General features: G+C 35.2%; 1 protein-coding gene across 4 annotated transcripts in view; it reads right to left on the bottom strand.

The window, feature by feature from the left end:
- Window positions 1-16,604, bottom strand: part of LOC145693489 (uncharacterized) — a 156,407-nt gene that overhangs the window by 117,447 nt on the left and 22,356 nt on the right. For 2 of the 4 annotated variants that reach the window (XM_081769532.1, XM_081769534.1), the window contains exon 2: window positions 475-576. The exons of the other annotated variants lie outside the window; for them this stretch is intronic. In XM_081769532.1, the coding sequence (XP_081625658.1) occupies window positions 475-576 (102 nt within the window). The remainder of the gene's footprint in view (window positions 1-474; window positions 577-16,604) is intronic. 4 annotated transcript variants of the gene reach the window in all.

Raw genomic sequence — 16,604 nt, 5'->3', positions numbered from 1 at the left:
TTACTTTTAACGATGGCAGTTCACATTACATCCGTAGGAGATCGTGCCTTAAAATAAATCGATGGTAGATTGATGTAACTTTAGCTAACGTCAATTTTAGGAACATTAGGATGAGGTTTCTGACTCTTATAACCACGTATGTTCTTGCATACACTGGCACACATATATATATATAAAGACACGTAAAGATAGGCTTCAACTTTTGCCTCTTACTCCCCATAAAATATTAAGTTCCTACGCGCCTGCTTTCTTTATAAAATTAAGAAAGAACTTCTGTATATTAAATGAACAAATAAAAATGAAAGATGTTGAAATAACTATAAAAAATAGCGTTAATATGTTTTGCGTTAACAACTATATATCAATCAAAATCAGTCTCCTTCCTTAAGATTTTAATAGTTACGGACTATGGTTTGTCATTCTACTCGAAGTAAACTACGAAACAGATTAATTCCATATATAGATTACTAATACCTGAGATAAGCTGTTGACAGTTTTATCACAGAAATGATGTCATTTGTCTTCGATGAGACCTGAGTGCGTAATTGCTCAAGGATAGATATTCCACATACATACCTATAAAATAAGTGTGTTTATAAGACTACACTCAAAAATATTATTTATTTCATTTAAGCTATCATAAGAGAAAGTACAAATACCACATGATTTTTTTCTTAGAAGCAAGTGTTCGGATGGAGCAGAAATAAACTTCATTTTTCTTCTGTCAAAATAAGTGTTTATGTAAATTTTAACAATTCGATCATCATTGGCTTCTCAGGAGAATGTACTTAAAATTATTGTAGTTCGTGAGATTTTCCTGCTCTGGAAAATCTCATACTTTTACTTACACGCATCTAATTTAAACCCGAATTAAAGTAGAAGTGCCAATTATACCTCATTTGAATTGCAATTAAGTGGTCTTTCCTTCGGTGTAAGACTAGTTTGAATACTTCTAAAAGCACTTGGTATCGATATAACAGAAGAATTTTGAAATTTCCCTATGGGAATGTACGTTTCTTGACTTTTTTTCGCTTATAACTTAGTTCTTTTAAATCCATTTATTAGAAGCCCAATAGTTGTGTTAACAACGGCGTAAACGGCACGTTTTGTTGATGGGGTAAAATCAAACTTGCAAGTTCCACTTCCAACCTATTCTACCCGAGAACTTGCACGTCAATAGCCAATCTAGTGCAAATATTCTATATTTTTTCTCAGGTACATACAATTAGTTAAAAAAAGAATAAAAACTATAGGATGCATTTCGTACATAAAGTGATATATCTTAATTGGTTTGTGTGTCTCACACGTGTCAGAGATATGGTTTCCAAGTAATAACCGAATAAATTATGATTTTGTAAAACGAAATTTTCTAAATATCCCTCAATTATGTCTTTCATAAGGTGAATTCAAGCATAACATATATTGAACAAAATTTATTTAAATTGCAATTCGTACGGGGAGTAGATTGTACCTAAACTCTAATTAGAACATGCATGAATAAACATTAAATTCCAATTTAATACATTCAATTTTCAACTTTATCATTACAAGTAAAAAAGTACTATATTTTTTCTAACAGGCACTGTCAAAGCACTGAACACAATATTCATCTAGTACGTTTAAAGTGCAATGAGGTATGCTTCAGTTCCTTTTCGTTTATCTTTGACTTGGTGTTGCCAAGATACAGGAAAATAAAATTAGGAAATGTAGTTTTTGTAGGAAAATTTCGAAAACTTTCTCTGTTAGTTTAGGAATTCTTTAAATACAGTCTTCCAAAAGTCCTGCAAAAAAGTAAAAAGCTGTAACTTTGAAAGTACTACTTACAATTTTGTATTTTGTTTGTAATGTTTAGTGGAAATGTTAAAACTTTTGTTGGCAACAATGAGCGGATGTAAGCGTTGACGGGAGTTCTTAAGTTGACACAACCAGAGCAACAGGACATGACGTCACTTAATGTCGTCACTACCGTGGAGTACTTCATGCGCAGTGTATCCATAAGCAAAGCAGCTCTGTTGACAGCATTACGGCTGAGTTAACATGCCAAGGTGGATTATAATTTAAGACATACCTGGAATTTGTTCGTGTACTGGTGGACAATAAAAAACACATTATGTTGTTACAGTGGTTGTGTGAGTTGCGTTTTACATTCAACAAACGAACAAGATTATACACAATCAGTGCACTGAATAATGCGTAAATAATTGCGGCTTGTACCATCAAAGGCGGGAAGAACGCCGGGATTTTTTTAAAATAAATCTCATTTCGTGCTGCGCACTGATACGTGTATCAAGATTGAAATTTCAGGTTTCCTCAGTTATGTTCTATTTTATAAGTGTACTGACATTCATGATATATCAATTTCTTTTAGCACCAAATGAACTCTTGTAGGTTTAGTAAGTGTTTTGGAGTAGCAGAAACGGGATTAAGAATACGTGGACATTTTTAAAATTACAATTTACAGGTAAAATTTGTTAATTCAGAGCAAAAGACAAATGTTTAGGAAATTTATTTATGAAGGCGCAGAATATGTAAGTCATCTGTGAATATAGATACAGCAATAAGATGTTGCTTTCATTTCTATGAAACTCTCCATAAGGGCGTTATTCCAGGGCTGCAAACTAATGTACAAGGGACTTGAAATATGACTATTTCGCTGCCTGAACCTACCCTAACCTAACCCGAACTACTGCTACTCTATTACTACTAGTATACTATTATTACTACTACTACTCAACTACTACCATTACTGCCTTACTATACTACTACTACTACTACTACTACTAGCCTATTATAATACTATCATTACTACTACCAGGGCCGAAACCAGATACAAAGTTTGGGAGGGCCGTGAATATGTTACGAAGGGCCGTCATTAAAATTATCTTATAAGTATATAAATTGTGTTTTTGTATTAATAAAAATTTTTATTGAAGTCTGGAGGGGCCACAAAAAGTTGAGGGGGACCTGGTTGCGGGCCTGGCTACTACTAAACTACTACCCTACTACTACTGCCTTACTACTACTATACTATCAATATCATTACTACTATTACTACTACTAAGTGTGCACCCATGATTTTTTTTAAATTTAATTTTTGAATAATTATCTCTCGTAGCGCCCCTGAATTTTACCTGTTCCTGGTGGATCACTGGTATACGCCAACACATGTACAGTCTAGAAGGCGTGATGACACTATTTTCATAAAGAAATGTGAGTTTCAAAGTAATATGAATTTGTCCACGTATTGTTGATCTGAACTGCGGAAACTGCTCTATTCCAATTTAAGGATGCATATTAACACTGATGTAATAAAGTAATTATGCAGCCTATACCTAAGCTACACGAGGTTTACGTTTACGCACCCACTGGCTCAACTTTTGAAGTATTTCGTTTTATTAGCTTATCGACGTCGACCATACCCTAAACGCCGCATGGACGAAGTCGCACATAGTACGAACTATTCGCAAAATCAAAGTAAGCGAATCACTTATCGACAATTTTCGCATTTATTACTGCCTTAAAATGGAAAGGTCATTAAGTGACATGAATTCCCGCCTATATCTGTGAGCGTTGTGGATTACACGTACAACATTTAATGGATTTATCAAGAAATAATGAACCCACAGGTTCAGCACCACATAACTGCATTACTTATGAACAAGGAATCCCATCAGGGGGGGCATGGTGGGGCGCTCGTCCCCTAAGAGGAAATTGTACTTGGGAATATTGAAAACCCAATAGAATTTTTACATTACTTACAGCAAAATCTGAAACTATATTTGAAACGTCGCTTATACTTGCCCCCTCCCCTTGGAAACCACAACATGAGCGCCCTTGCTTATGAACTGCACACTAAGAAAAATCCGTTCCCCGGACAGCGGTATATTGTACAAATATACGAAATCCTCTTGCTTACTACAGAAATCAGTATGGAGCATATGCTACATACGCACTGCCCTTAGATATTACATCATGCCATTGCAGGATATCTGACACCTAACAGTTTTCCGTATATCACCTATGTTACATTCTGCAACTATATTCTATTCTACTATGGACATTCTGCGTCGATTTGTATGTGAGATCCTGACCGCCTATATTGTTTCATACGGAAAATACGTATAGATGAAACACTTATACGGAAAGTATTATAAAACATGCGTTTTCAGTTATACGTTTGCTGTACGTTAAGTCCAAAAACTACAGGAATTACGCATGTTATCTACCGTTTTAAGTACACTACCTACATTTTTTTTTTCTCAGTATGTACTTTGAAAACTAGCCATATGTCGGATTACGGGGAGAAAGCATTTTTTGTTGAAAATCATTGCTGTTTTCTTAAATGTTTTTGAGGTTAATCTACCTAAAGCCAAACATACCACTAACTAAAGAGTTTCAGACAGTAGGCCCTATTGTTGAGCATGAGTAGTCGCTAATGCTCTTGTCTTTGGTCCTGGGCTCGATTTCCGGCAGGGACAGTCGATCGAAAAGGTGTAACAGCTTTTTCAGGCTAGCTATCCTAAACGAGGTTTTTCCTGCGATTTCCTCATTCACACCAGGTAAATGCCGGGATGGTATCTAATTTACAGGCCTCAGGCAGCTTCTTTCCTTATCCGTTCCTTATATCCCTCCCTCGTACCGTGATTGTGTGCTCGCCGAGGATATCATCCCTCCAACGTGACGTGCTTAAAGCCATAGATGCCGGTAATGGCCATGACTTGTATCAATAAATGAATAAATAAATATTGACGAGCGAGCGCTAGCAAGCGAAGTCGGGTTAGAACGCCGCAATGCACGTTGTATTCGTCCATTCTAATTAATAGCTAATAGTAATTGCAAAATTTTCCATTCCGCACACGGCATTTCCAGTCTACTCAGTTCACAAATTACTCACATATCAATATCGATTATCTTTCCGCAACATGAACTCATTCCACCTATAAAAATTGTATTTTTTCGTAGTTTTGTTCCCCCGTAATCCTACAGAACCCGAGAAATATATTACATACTTCTTTCGTAAATTTTGCAAATTCAAACTCATAAAATAGGACAGCACCATCGTATTCTACATACAGTAAACGTTATATTATTTTTAAAAATTAGTAGTACAGTCTTCTTTCACACGCAGTCATTCATTTTAATCATAAATTACTCTTTCTATGTTTATGTATTCTACACCTGCATCCATTTATCCAGCGCCGTAACTTAGATTTTTCTTGGAAGGGAGGTAAGCATTAATACGCGTTTTTGGTGCTCCTAGAAAAAAGTTGTTTCTCTAATTCTTGGGCTCCCTCTTTCCATCTTTCTCTTACTCTTTATGGGCCCGGGTCGTTAGTTACACCTTTGGGCCCGTTCCATACATGACAAATGAATTAAGGGGACAATATTGACAAATATCAAAGCCATACGAATAAACATTATTTCTAGGGCCCCTAATAATAAACTTTTTTATTGAAATGGACCAACGACTCATTTTGTTTTATTTACCTTTTATGTGTTGTTTTGTTTATGTAATGTAGTGGACATATTCGATGCTTGATTTATAGTTTCATGTTCGTATCGTATACGAAGTAAGAAAATTTTGTCTTAAAATGGGTCATCTCGAATGGCAGGGAGCTTCCTTGGGGATCCATTTGCCCCCTCCCTCCTCAAGTTACGGCCCTGTCACTTATCACATACTAGATTGGTAGAAAGCCAAAAAATCTAAGGGAAGCCCGGTAGAAGTTTGGGAGGGGGTCCCGATCCAAACGTATTATAGTTAATCATCATTATAGTTGATCATCAGCGCACAAAGTTTCCGGTCGCCAAGTTGCAATTGGCGACTAGAAATCTAGAGCTGGTGACCAGTGTTTAGTAGGAATGGTTTCTGCCTGAACTCACAGGGCAACGCATTTTCTGTTTCGTAAGAAAATAACTGTCACTGAGTGAGAGAAAACACGGAATGTGAAGTCTTTCTTTGTCAAACCAAAGGCCGTTTGGGGGGGGGGGGCATCTCGATGTGTACGTGAGAGATACTGGCGTCCATTATTTTTGGATTGGCGAGTGCGTCTGACTTTGAAATTTTGCACCCTGTTATAGTTCATTTGCAAGCGTACTGTGAAAATTTTAGGGGACCAGTAAACATTTAGAGGGGGCCCGCTCCCCTAGACCCAATGGATACGGGCCTGTCACATACTAATATGATGTAGACCTATCATTAATTTTTATGTCAATTATATATTGTGGATCTCCAAATTTTTTGTAGCAACAAATCTTCCGCGGAGCACATCATCAAATTTCGCGTGTGGAGATGCTATGTTTTCATACAAATATACAAATATCTCTTTAAGTATATTACTTCATTAACAGATAATTATTTTTAAACATATTTTCTTTACCAGTCTGTTACTCAAGTATAAAATTAATAAGTTGACGCCAAATCAGTTGCAAACACTCCTCAACTTATTATCACATTTAGTGACGTCATATTGTGTGGTGCTCTGGTTTTGTCAACTTAAGATCTCCCAAGCGTTGACATCATATCCGCAAATCACTTGACAAAGATGGCGTCTACTCAAGAGAAAGCGCAGTGTGTGGCGTGGTTTTGTGAGTTAAAATCTAGTGTTTTGGTGAGAAGAAAATTCCGACAAAAATATCAGAAACAATCATCTGCAGATTCAAGTATCAAGAGATGGTACGATAACTTCCTAGCTACCGGAAGTGTCTTGGACTTGCCTCGTAGCGTAAGGCCAACAACCAGTGTTGATGTGATTCAGTCCGTGCAGGAAAGAGTGTTGCAAAGTCCAAAGAAATCGTTGAAACGCAGATTCTTGGAGTTGCAAGTGCCAAGGACAACGCTACACAATATCGTTCGTAAGAAAATGATACAGAAGTTTACAAGCAAAAACCGAAAGATGTTCAGGACCTCAGGAAGAAGATACGTGATGTGACTTTTAGTATTACGGATGAAGCATGTCGAAATGCCATTCTTGGATTCCCGAAAAGACTTCAGCAATGTTTGGACATAAATTGTGCTCAGCTGGAGGTTTGGCGTTGAAAAAATGCTTGGAAACAAAATTTCAGACTTTCTTACAAGTCCACTAAAAGTTTTGTACAAATAAAATAGATGGTTACAAAGCTACAGCTTTTTACTTTTTTGCAGGACTTTTGGAAGATTCTGTATTTAATCTACATTTATACAGAAGAAAAGACCAGTTCTGGATTAACCCATCTGAAGGCACGGGACCAGAAAAAATATGTGGCCCCTACTGACTTCACCTAATACATTTCTGTGAAAGTACAGTACCTAGGTAAGAAAGTTAAGGGAATATGTTTCATATTTTTGTCATATTTTATTTTATGATGATTGTATCTTCATGATTCTTTTCAGATAGTAAGGCGCGCTATACATTACGAGATCAATCCTAGGAAATATCTTAGGATTTATCTTCGGAAAAATGTTATGACATATCTTGTAGGAAATCTTACCCTTGTGTGCCATACACGTGAAGATTTTTCCTGTCTGACCGAATGACGTATATCAACATTGAGAAATAGTTCTATTTAATAAAAGTATAAAGTTGAAGAATTACTATGCTAACCACACTGCACATCCCACTGATATTAATATCAGGCGCTATATTGTTAAATTGGATACCTCTAAAAAGAAAAAAAAGCATAAGTCAGAAGGGTGCTGGTATACTTTTGGCGCACCACATTTTAGAAGATTTACAAGTAAAATTTAATACTTTGCATGAAAAGACATATTTATAAGGAACAATTTTTTTGGAAGCAACATAATTAAATACAAAGTAATACACCTGTATTTTATGTTTACAATTGTAGGGTTACTAGTGTAAAATCATTATAAATGTTTTAACGACGGTTAAAATAGGTGAGACAATGTTTAGCAGAAAGGGTCCAGCTATTTTTTCTAAGAAATGCTACAATTTCGGTAGTTTATATTCACATTAGTTTAGTTTAGGTTGGTTCAGGTTAGTTACGGTTATGTTACGTTAGATTATATTAGTACATGGGTCCAACACAATTTTCAAAAAGTGATAGAATTTCGCTTACTTCTATTAATATTAGGTTAGTTTAAGCTAGTTAACTTCATTAGGTTAGATTTAGTTAGGTTGTGTTAGGTCTAAGTACTTGCATCTTCCATTTCTCCTGTAAATTTTGTATGTTCTGCTTACTTCTGGACCCCTTCTGCGAAACTTTTACGTAAGTGAGTGCATATGAAAGTTGACCGGTGTTACTATTTTCCACCACCGGTGTATTTCTGCATAGTTTACAGAAGCTATAATTTATGTTTACGAGTGGAGCGCTACTACCACGATACCGTGACAAGTGCTATTCAAACTCGTATCATTGCTAAAACGCACTCGTTTTCACTACATCAACTGACGCGCCTGCTTCCTTCGCTCGCACCCGCTCACTGACGCTCGGGACTTCGCTTAGCCCTGCTCTGACTCGGTTAAATAGCATTCGTACTTTCTAGAAACAACCTAGCACAACTTGGTTTGCGTTTTTTGCACTATAGTTTTTATACTATATATATCTTGACCCCGTATTTGTACGCAAATCGTAAAAGAATTGTAGTTTATCAACAATTGCTTTTGTTGGTCCCCTTCAGGGATTTTATCTATGCTATGTAAGATATTTTCATGCCGGCCAACGCAAATCATTTAGGAAATAGTGACAAATTATAATTTTTCAACAATTATTTCGAGTGGTACATCTAAAGTAAACCTGCACGATCAGAAGATACCTCATCATTTGTGTTTTCATTTGTTTTGTTTTCACTTTCTCTCACCTGATGTCGCTTAAATCGAAATCTTACGAATTTTCTTTCCGAAATAGAGCGTGCTCTAAACAAGAGAAATCTCATAGGATCGTTCAGAACACAGGAAATGACATGGGATCTGTCGCCATACACGTTGAGATTTTGACTCTAGGATAAATCGTAAGAGATTTCCTAGGATCTATCTTATAGTGTATAGCCGGCCTAAGTTGAGAGTTTGGTCAGAAGGATGGAGGCCCTTGTTCACCTGGAGACCCGGGGTTATAGCCCCCCTAAGCCCCTCCCTTAATCCGGCCCTGGAAAAGATGCCTTATTTCCAATTCAAATGAGGCATAACTCATATTTCTTAAATTTAATTAGAGCTTGAATTGCTTACATCTAAGGAAAAGTCTACGATCTTACCAGAAGAGAAAAAGAAGGTACAAAGAGCAAAAATTTCAAATACGTATTTCTACGAAACCAAAAGTTTGTATAAGCTGAACACTTATTTTATTGAATATATATATATATATATATATATATATATATATATATATATATATATATATATATATATATATATATATATATATATATATATATTCACTGTCTGACGTTTGCTTCTTAGTACTGACATCGTTATTTTGTTCACTGTTTAAACAAGTCTATCACTCAGTAAGTATTGTTGTTATTTATTTTATTTATTTTCAAATTTAATATAGGGTTTCTTCGTATTAGTAGAACGCAAGATAAAATTCTGTACTCAATTATTTTTCGTATTAGGTATAATAAATCTCTGTTCAAGATAATGAATACCGACATTAATTTTTGTCCTTTATTTCCATTGGGTTTAATTTTATAGTGATTCAAAATTTCAGCATGTTTTCGACTTGAACTATTTTCTTGGAAATTTGAATAAAAGATATACATTTTAGCAAAAAATAGGTTTCGTTCAAAAATCTTTGATCTTTTTAATTTTAAATCTTATATTCTTTCCTGGCTTGCCAAAACTGACGTATATAAGCTTCGTACGTATAAATCGATGAAAATGTAAATAATCCATAAATTAATGTGATCTATATTATAATGTATAACAATAAAAATGAAAAATTATTGTAGTCGTTATGAAAAAGAGTAGAAGTGGACACAAAGTGTTCACCTGTTTAAAAATTCATATAATATGCAAACTACAGAAGTTAGAACGAGCGGTTTACGCTATCACTTAGTCTAATGTTTCTATGATCTACCGCTTCATGGTATTGCCATCTAAGTCACCTAATCGCACTGTTACTGTTAGTCAATTTAACAATTGATGTTCATGTAGCAGAAAGTGAAGTGCTTGTTCTGCTACTCCGAAACAAAATCTCCATTTACGGTGCGACAAAAGTTCATAAGAGGACAAGTACATGTATAGACAGCATCCACCACATCTTAACAACATAAAAGTGGGATATGTGAATTCCACTCAAACGGGAAGTGTTTGTAGATCGTGATAGAAGTAGTAAATCACGTGTTAGTAAGAAACGGGTGGGAAATGGGCACCATGGTTTCATTATATTTCCACGGAAATCCTTGTGTCAATCGATTTGTGAATTGAATATGGCGAAGTCTTCGGTGTTGAGATTAAACTCCAGCAATTATATGCACATAAGGTCCAAACTGTTCCACTGGAGTACATTTGTTCATATTTGTCTCACTGTAAGTTCCATGGGCGACTGATTAGGAGAGATAAACCAATACATTGTCCACCGACATAATACTTCCAATACATCGTCAGACATAATACTTCTTGACTTCTTTCGTTGAAGCAACGTTAACATTGAAGATTTATGCAACAGCTGTGACAAATGTTTGTACACTCAAAGAAATAATAAGCAGTGCAATAGAGACAGTAACAGAGAACATGTTGAATATATGTATAGAATTTAAGTACAGATTTGATGGCAATTAATGAAACCCATATGAAAGTTCTCTAGTCAGGTAAAAATGTAAATAAACTTTTTGAGATTTTCTACAATTTGAAGTGGTTCCGCACATCATAGTCGCTAATGCTCTTGCCTTTAGTTCGAGCATACTGAGGGTCGATTCTCAATGGGGACACTTGTTTTATACCAGCCATCCTCATTGAAGCTTTTCCTTGATTTTCCTAATTTACACAAGGCAAATGCTAGGATGGTACCGCACTGCTTCCTTCCTCAATCATTTTTTCACTCTTCCCTTACCCGAATAGTATGCTCGCCAAGGGACGTTATCCCTCACATATGACTGGCGTAAGGTCATAAATGCTGGTAACGTCCATAAATATGTATAAATTTATACTTGTATATAAAATAGTGTATGTGATCAGATTTTCACATAGAAAAGAGTTGCTAGAGCCAGATTATTGGGAACACAGATAGATTTTCACTAGATCTACAGTATTTCTGTACAAAGCCCTTTTCTCATTTTCAGATTGAAGGGAGAATCGGATTTGGGATTGAAAATACATGCGAAACCGTGTATACGTTTCTCTGGTTTTCAGAAACTTCTTGCATGTATGCAACCCACATTACGCTGTGATTGTGATGGCTTACATAACAATATAGAATAAATACCTGATAATGGAGTAAAAACATTTTTTCCTTCTTTTTTAACCGACATTATCAATTAAGAGTCGGCAACAACGGTTGCTTACACTTTTTATCCAGGTTCTATTAAGAATCGTCAACGACGACTGCTTAAAGTTAGTAAATAAATAAAATCCCTATAGTTTGCAGTAATACCACGCGCACCTGCTGTAGGTTTTGTAGTTTGTATGTTATTACCTTTTCTGTTTTCGTAATCAGATGGAGACTTTTCGTCCACCCTGTATGAATTAATAATGATTAAACATTGGAATTAGAGTTACTAAAGCATGATAACTTTGTCCAGGTATATTCTTCTGAAGTTCAAACATGGTTGAAGTACCTACGAAACTCATCAAAACTATTCTACGTTACAATAAAAGTAAGTTTGAGTCAGACGATATATTTATTGTGAAAATTTAATCCTTAAGCACTATGCATTTTATTTCAAAAATTACTTTAGCTTTCGTTGTTTCAATAACATGATACAATGTTACTACCGTTTATTTCGAGTGTCCACCACGCATAATAATTATTTTTCTAATTTTTAATTTTTTATCAATTTTCCCTCCGTATCTGATAAAGTATCTAGCGAAGGAACTTAGATACTTCTTTTGTGTCATGTAATATTTATAATCATATATATATTGAATGAACACATGTAGGGCAGTTTGTTCGCTTTTTAAAGCAACTTCAATAAAAGTTTGTGCTCCTTTTCGTCTTCTTTGGATTTCTTTAATGTCGAAATATAATTGGAGATTTATAACTTCGTTGAACTGAAAATCGTGGTAAATAGCATGTGTGTGTTTTAGAAAAAGTTGTAACGTTTAAAAGAAATATGAAATATTTTTATAATATACCTGACAAAGACATCGTTTGAGATTATAAACTATCACTCGACTAATCATGTAATTTGTTAAGACAGAAAGATTGAATACGAATAACGAAGAATCTTCCAATTCACCGTGGAAAACTATCGATCTTGTAGAAAAAGGCGATAAAGACATTGTTGTGAAAAATAAATTACCCAGTAACGTTTAACTTCAACCATTCCTACGAAAAAAGTCACATCTAAAAAAGTGAATATGTAAAAACCGGCCTATTTTGATTATCTAACGCCGCATAGATCGTCGTTTTAAGCTTTCACGACAAGATTTCAATATTTCTCTCTAACGCGTTCAAGATTATACGTCGTGTGTTTTTAGTTCTCTACCAACAATCGTTTCACTGGGTTTATTACCAGCTTCCCCAGGGTTAGTATTGATCCTTTATCGTACTGACTCTGAGGAGATTGGCACTAAGATTAACGAAACGATCATAAGCTGAAAATCTTACCATTCTGGTAGTTGTGATTCTTCCAACCTAGTGTTCATTTTAAAATCCACCTACTGTTCTATCTTCTATTATGAATAATAAAATAGAGAGTAATTTTAACTCCTTTTTTTTTCTATTTGTATTAACAATCACTGATATTAATGCGAAGTTCAAGTTACCCTTCATGTGCTCCAAAGCACACAATAGCATACTGTAACATCTTAAAAATATTCATCACAGGTCTTCTTCGTGTTTATCAGACAAAGATATTGAGACATTTTATTAACTGGACCTTGCGGAAATAAAGACTCGAGGTCTTAACAGGCCATAATGTCATGTCTCTCTACATACACTCCATTTCTCTTGCATTTTTAAAATCTTACGTAATTTACTTTAGAATTATTAACATTACTTTTCCTTCTACCTTAATCCTTATTTTATTTATTATTACTGGGATTAGGATTGTTATTTGCACAACTTTTTCTCCAAGAAATGGTTTCCATGAAGTACCCATTGTACCAAATGTTGACTCCGAATTGGTATAGAGGTAGTTTTTGAACATTTTTTCTCCATTTTCGGAGCCTAATTCCTTTTTCTCTCCATTTTACTGCTAAATTCTAAAATCTTCCAATAAATAAATAAATAAATAAAATAAAATGAACAATATCTATTATGATTTATCTTTAAACAACAAACTTTCTGAAGACGAAATTAGGAAGAAGGTAATGCTGGTCTTTGTGTTCACTCAATAAAAGAAATTCCCCAATTTTCAAATAATTTCTCGAAAAATTTACACGAATGTCAACACCAATGAGAGACTATAAGAAAACAATGTATTAGGTCATGAAACTGTGTGTGGAAAGTGTCGGCTTCCGTTATGGAAGTCATACTAGATGAAACTACAGACATGATTGAAGAGATGTTTTAAACATTTTGTTATTGCCCGTCACTACTGGTGCAAATGCCGGGGCGATGAAGGAGATATGTCCCGCAACCTTGAACTGGGGGTACTGTAGCCCCCAATTATCCGATTTGAATTTCTTTTTTGCCGGAGAAATGTCATGATTTGAGTCCGACTGCCACAAAGGAAAGTGAGATGACATCGATGTTGTCCCAGAATAAGCTTCAAATCTGCAAGCCTCCCAATGTTGAAGACAACTCTGATCCTTCACAGCATTGTTTTCCAACTTCATAAATATTTTGGACATCGCTTAAAAGTGATTTGGGAACGGTCATACCCGTCCCCCCAATGTTGAAGACAAATTTGCCCCGCTGTCCCTCACAGGTGAAGAATGAAACCTATGTTATACAAGAGGTATAAATTTGAGAATACTAATGTCTGTACAATACAAAGTTCGTAAAAGAGTTTTGAGGTTATTGATCAGACATTTCGTATATGGTTTCTGCAGTTAAGTATAAAACCTATGTTCCTTTAACATATTTGACATATTCCCATCATAAAGTTAGACGATCTATTAGTAATAATTACGATATTTAAGTCAGTTCATCTCTACCCGGAAAAAAATTGTTCTGAACGGCTTTAATTACATTGTTGCCTGCAAAGAAACCACATCTCTGATCCTTCCAAATTTCTCATTCAGTACTCGCTGAGGATCATGAAGTGAGTATGTCGTCTTCTGTTTGAGAATTTTGGGAAGATCTAGTCGTGTGTGCTTTCTCTTATGGTTTTTCTAACAAAACAAAACCGCAAAACGTACTTCAGACATTAAAAAAAAAAGTAAAATAAAATAAAAAAAATCATACATTGTGAAATTGACGAGATCTACAGAGTTGCCGCTCAGAATTATATGATTTGCTCAACTGCTCTCTGATGTACCTACGTACATAAGGACATTTTAACACCTACAAAGACTTTATCTCATAATAGGAACATATTTTTAACAACTTATGTGCTCAATATACGTGACTAAGTATAATTTTATTCTTCTTTCCCTTCTGTGGTGACGGCTCTAAAAACATATATAATCTCTCTCTCTCTCTCTCATTTTTTTGTAAAGGGAGAGAGACACCATAAGAAATATATGTACTTTTTATTAATATGTTTTCGATTTGAAAAAGAGTAGTCTGAGTGAAATAACATCTTTTACGCTTCTTTCTCGCCTTCTTTTTAACACTTTTCTCTCCCTTTTTTTAAATGAAAACTCTCCATAAAATTATAATCATGATTATTAAGTTTCCATGTTTTTATTTCTTATCCTAAATATGTAACAATTATTATTACCCACTCGTTATTATTATTATTATTATTTATTTATTTATTTATTTTTTATTTATTTATTTTTGTTAAATTCTTGATCGATTTAAATTTTATCCATTTTTTTTTATACAAAGCATATCCAGAAAGTAAGAACTGTTTTTAAAATGCACTAAAATAGTTTTGTTCCAGCCAAATTTATTTTTACATTAAACAACACATCTTAAACTATTTTTCGACATACTTTAAAGCAATGCCCAAACACTTGCCAGAGCAAGGGACCAACTTGTCCAAACCATCCTCAACGAAACACCCTACCATTGTCCGACAAGTACGCACCGTTTTATTGGACCGTCACCACCAGAGCTGTAGCTACGGGGAGGTGAGCGGGGCGGTTGCCTCGGGCGTTGATAGCAAGGGCCGCCGAACGAGCAAGAAGAAAGAAAAGGTGTTGGAAAAGAGTAAACGACGCAGCGCTCCGTAGAAGAATTAGCGCCCTAGTTGTCGGTTTGCAAAGAAATAGTTTTTGTAAAAGAATTCTTGCTCGCTCCGTTTGCAATTCAAACGTTTCAATAAAAGTTACAAGTTTTTACCTGTTACTTAAAAAAAAAAAAGTTATTATATATGATTTGTAAATGACGATATGATATACAAGGTGCCGACTAATGATTTCTAATGTACGCAGAAGCGTTTTCAAAATCGGAAACGGTCAAAGTGTGAAATACGTTTTCGGTGTTGTATTCTGCGGAGTAGGCTACACGATGATGAGATTGAAGGTATGAAAATGAGAGGAGTGAAGAAATGCATGCAAACTGCTGTTAGTGCGGGAATATTAAGAATGAAGGTAAACAAGGGAAATAATAACATTTTCGAACTTGTAGAATAGAAGCATAAGGGATCAGGACTTAACCCAACGAATTTCGTCTTTTTCAAACACTGATCACTACCAGTGGTTTGTTTTTTATTCCATTCTCATATGAAATGATTCCAATTTGAATTCATTTATTAAGAACATTTCTCCATCAACTACTTGTATTGGCAGGACATATTTTGTTCATACATATCTTGTTGTGTTTTGTTCCATCTATCTACATACATACAACGCACACACACACACACACACGTGGTCTGATTGGAAAGTTTAAAGACAGTTGGCAACAATGCTCAGGAGGAGTAGATAAATCGCCCGGTAGCATGGAAGCGGTGGCTTGCTGTGTACTTCAGACATGTTAAAACACGCACCGAGATATTTTTATTCAGTACGGTTTTAGCAACCAGTTGAGTTCGGGCGTGTGTGTGTGTGTGTCTTGGCGGATTTTTAAGTGCGCAAAATGGAAGAAAAATTGGAACAACGCGTTTGTGTGAAATTTTGTTTTAAAACTGAGAAATTTGTTTCGGAGACTTACGAACTCTTAAAAACAACTTTTGGAGACAAATGTCTGAGCCGGTCAAACGTGTTTATCTGGTTTCACAGATTCAAAGATGGCCGCGAGTCAGTAGAGGATCATCCCGTCTGGCCGGCCTTCAACATCAAAAACTAACGGAAACATTGCGAAAGTTGGCGATTTAGTGCGCTCGAACCGTAGACTTACAATTAGTGAAATGGCTGAAGACCTGAATCTAAGTTTCTATGCGGTTAAGTCAATTTTAACTGATGATTTGAACATGTGTCGAGTGTCCGCGAAATTCATTCCAAAAGTATTGTCAC

The sequence above is a fragment of the Thermobia domestica genome, chromosome 8, assembly GCF_964235325.1.
Source record: "Thermobia domestica chromosome 8, izTheDome1.hap1.1, whole genome shotgun sequence".
NCBI classification, from domain to species: domain Eukaryota; kingdom Metazoa; phylum Arthropoda; class Insecta; order Zygentoma; family Lepismatidae; genus Thermobia; species Thermobia domestica.
The sequence above is the reverse complement of the archived record's forward strand: the minus strand, read 5'-3'. Positions and strand labels throughout refer to the sequence as shown.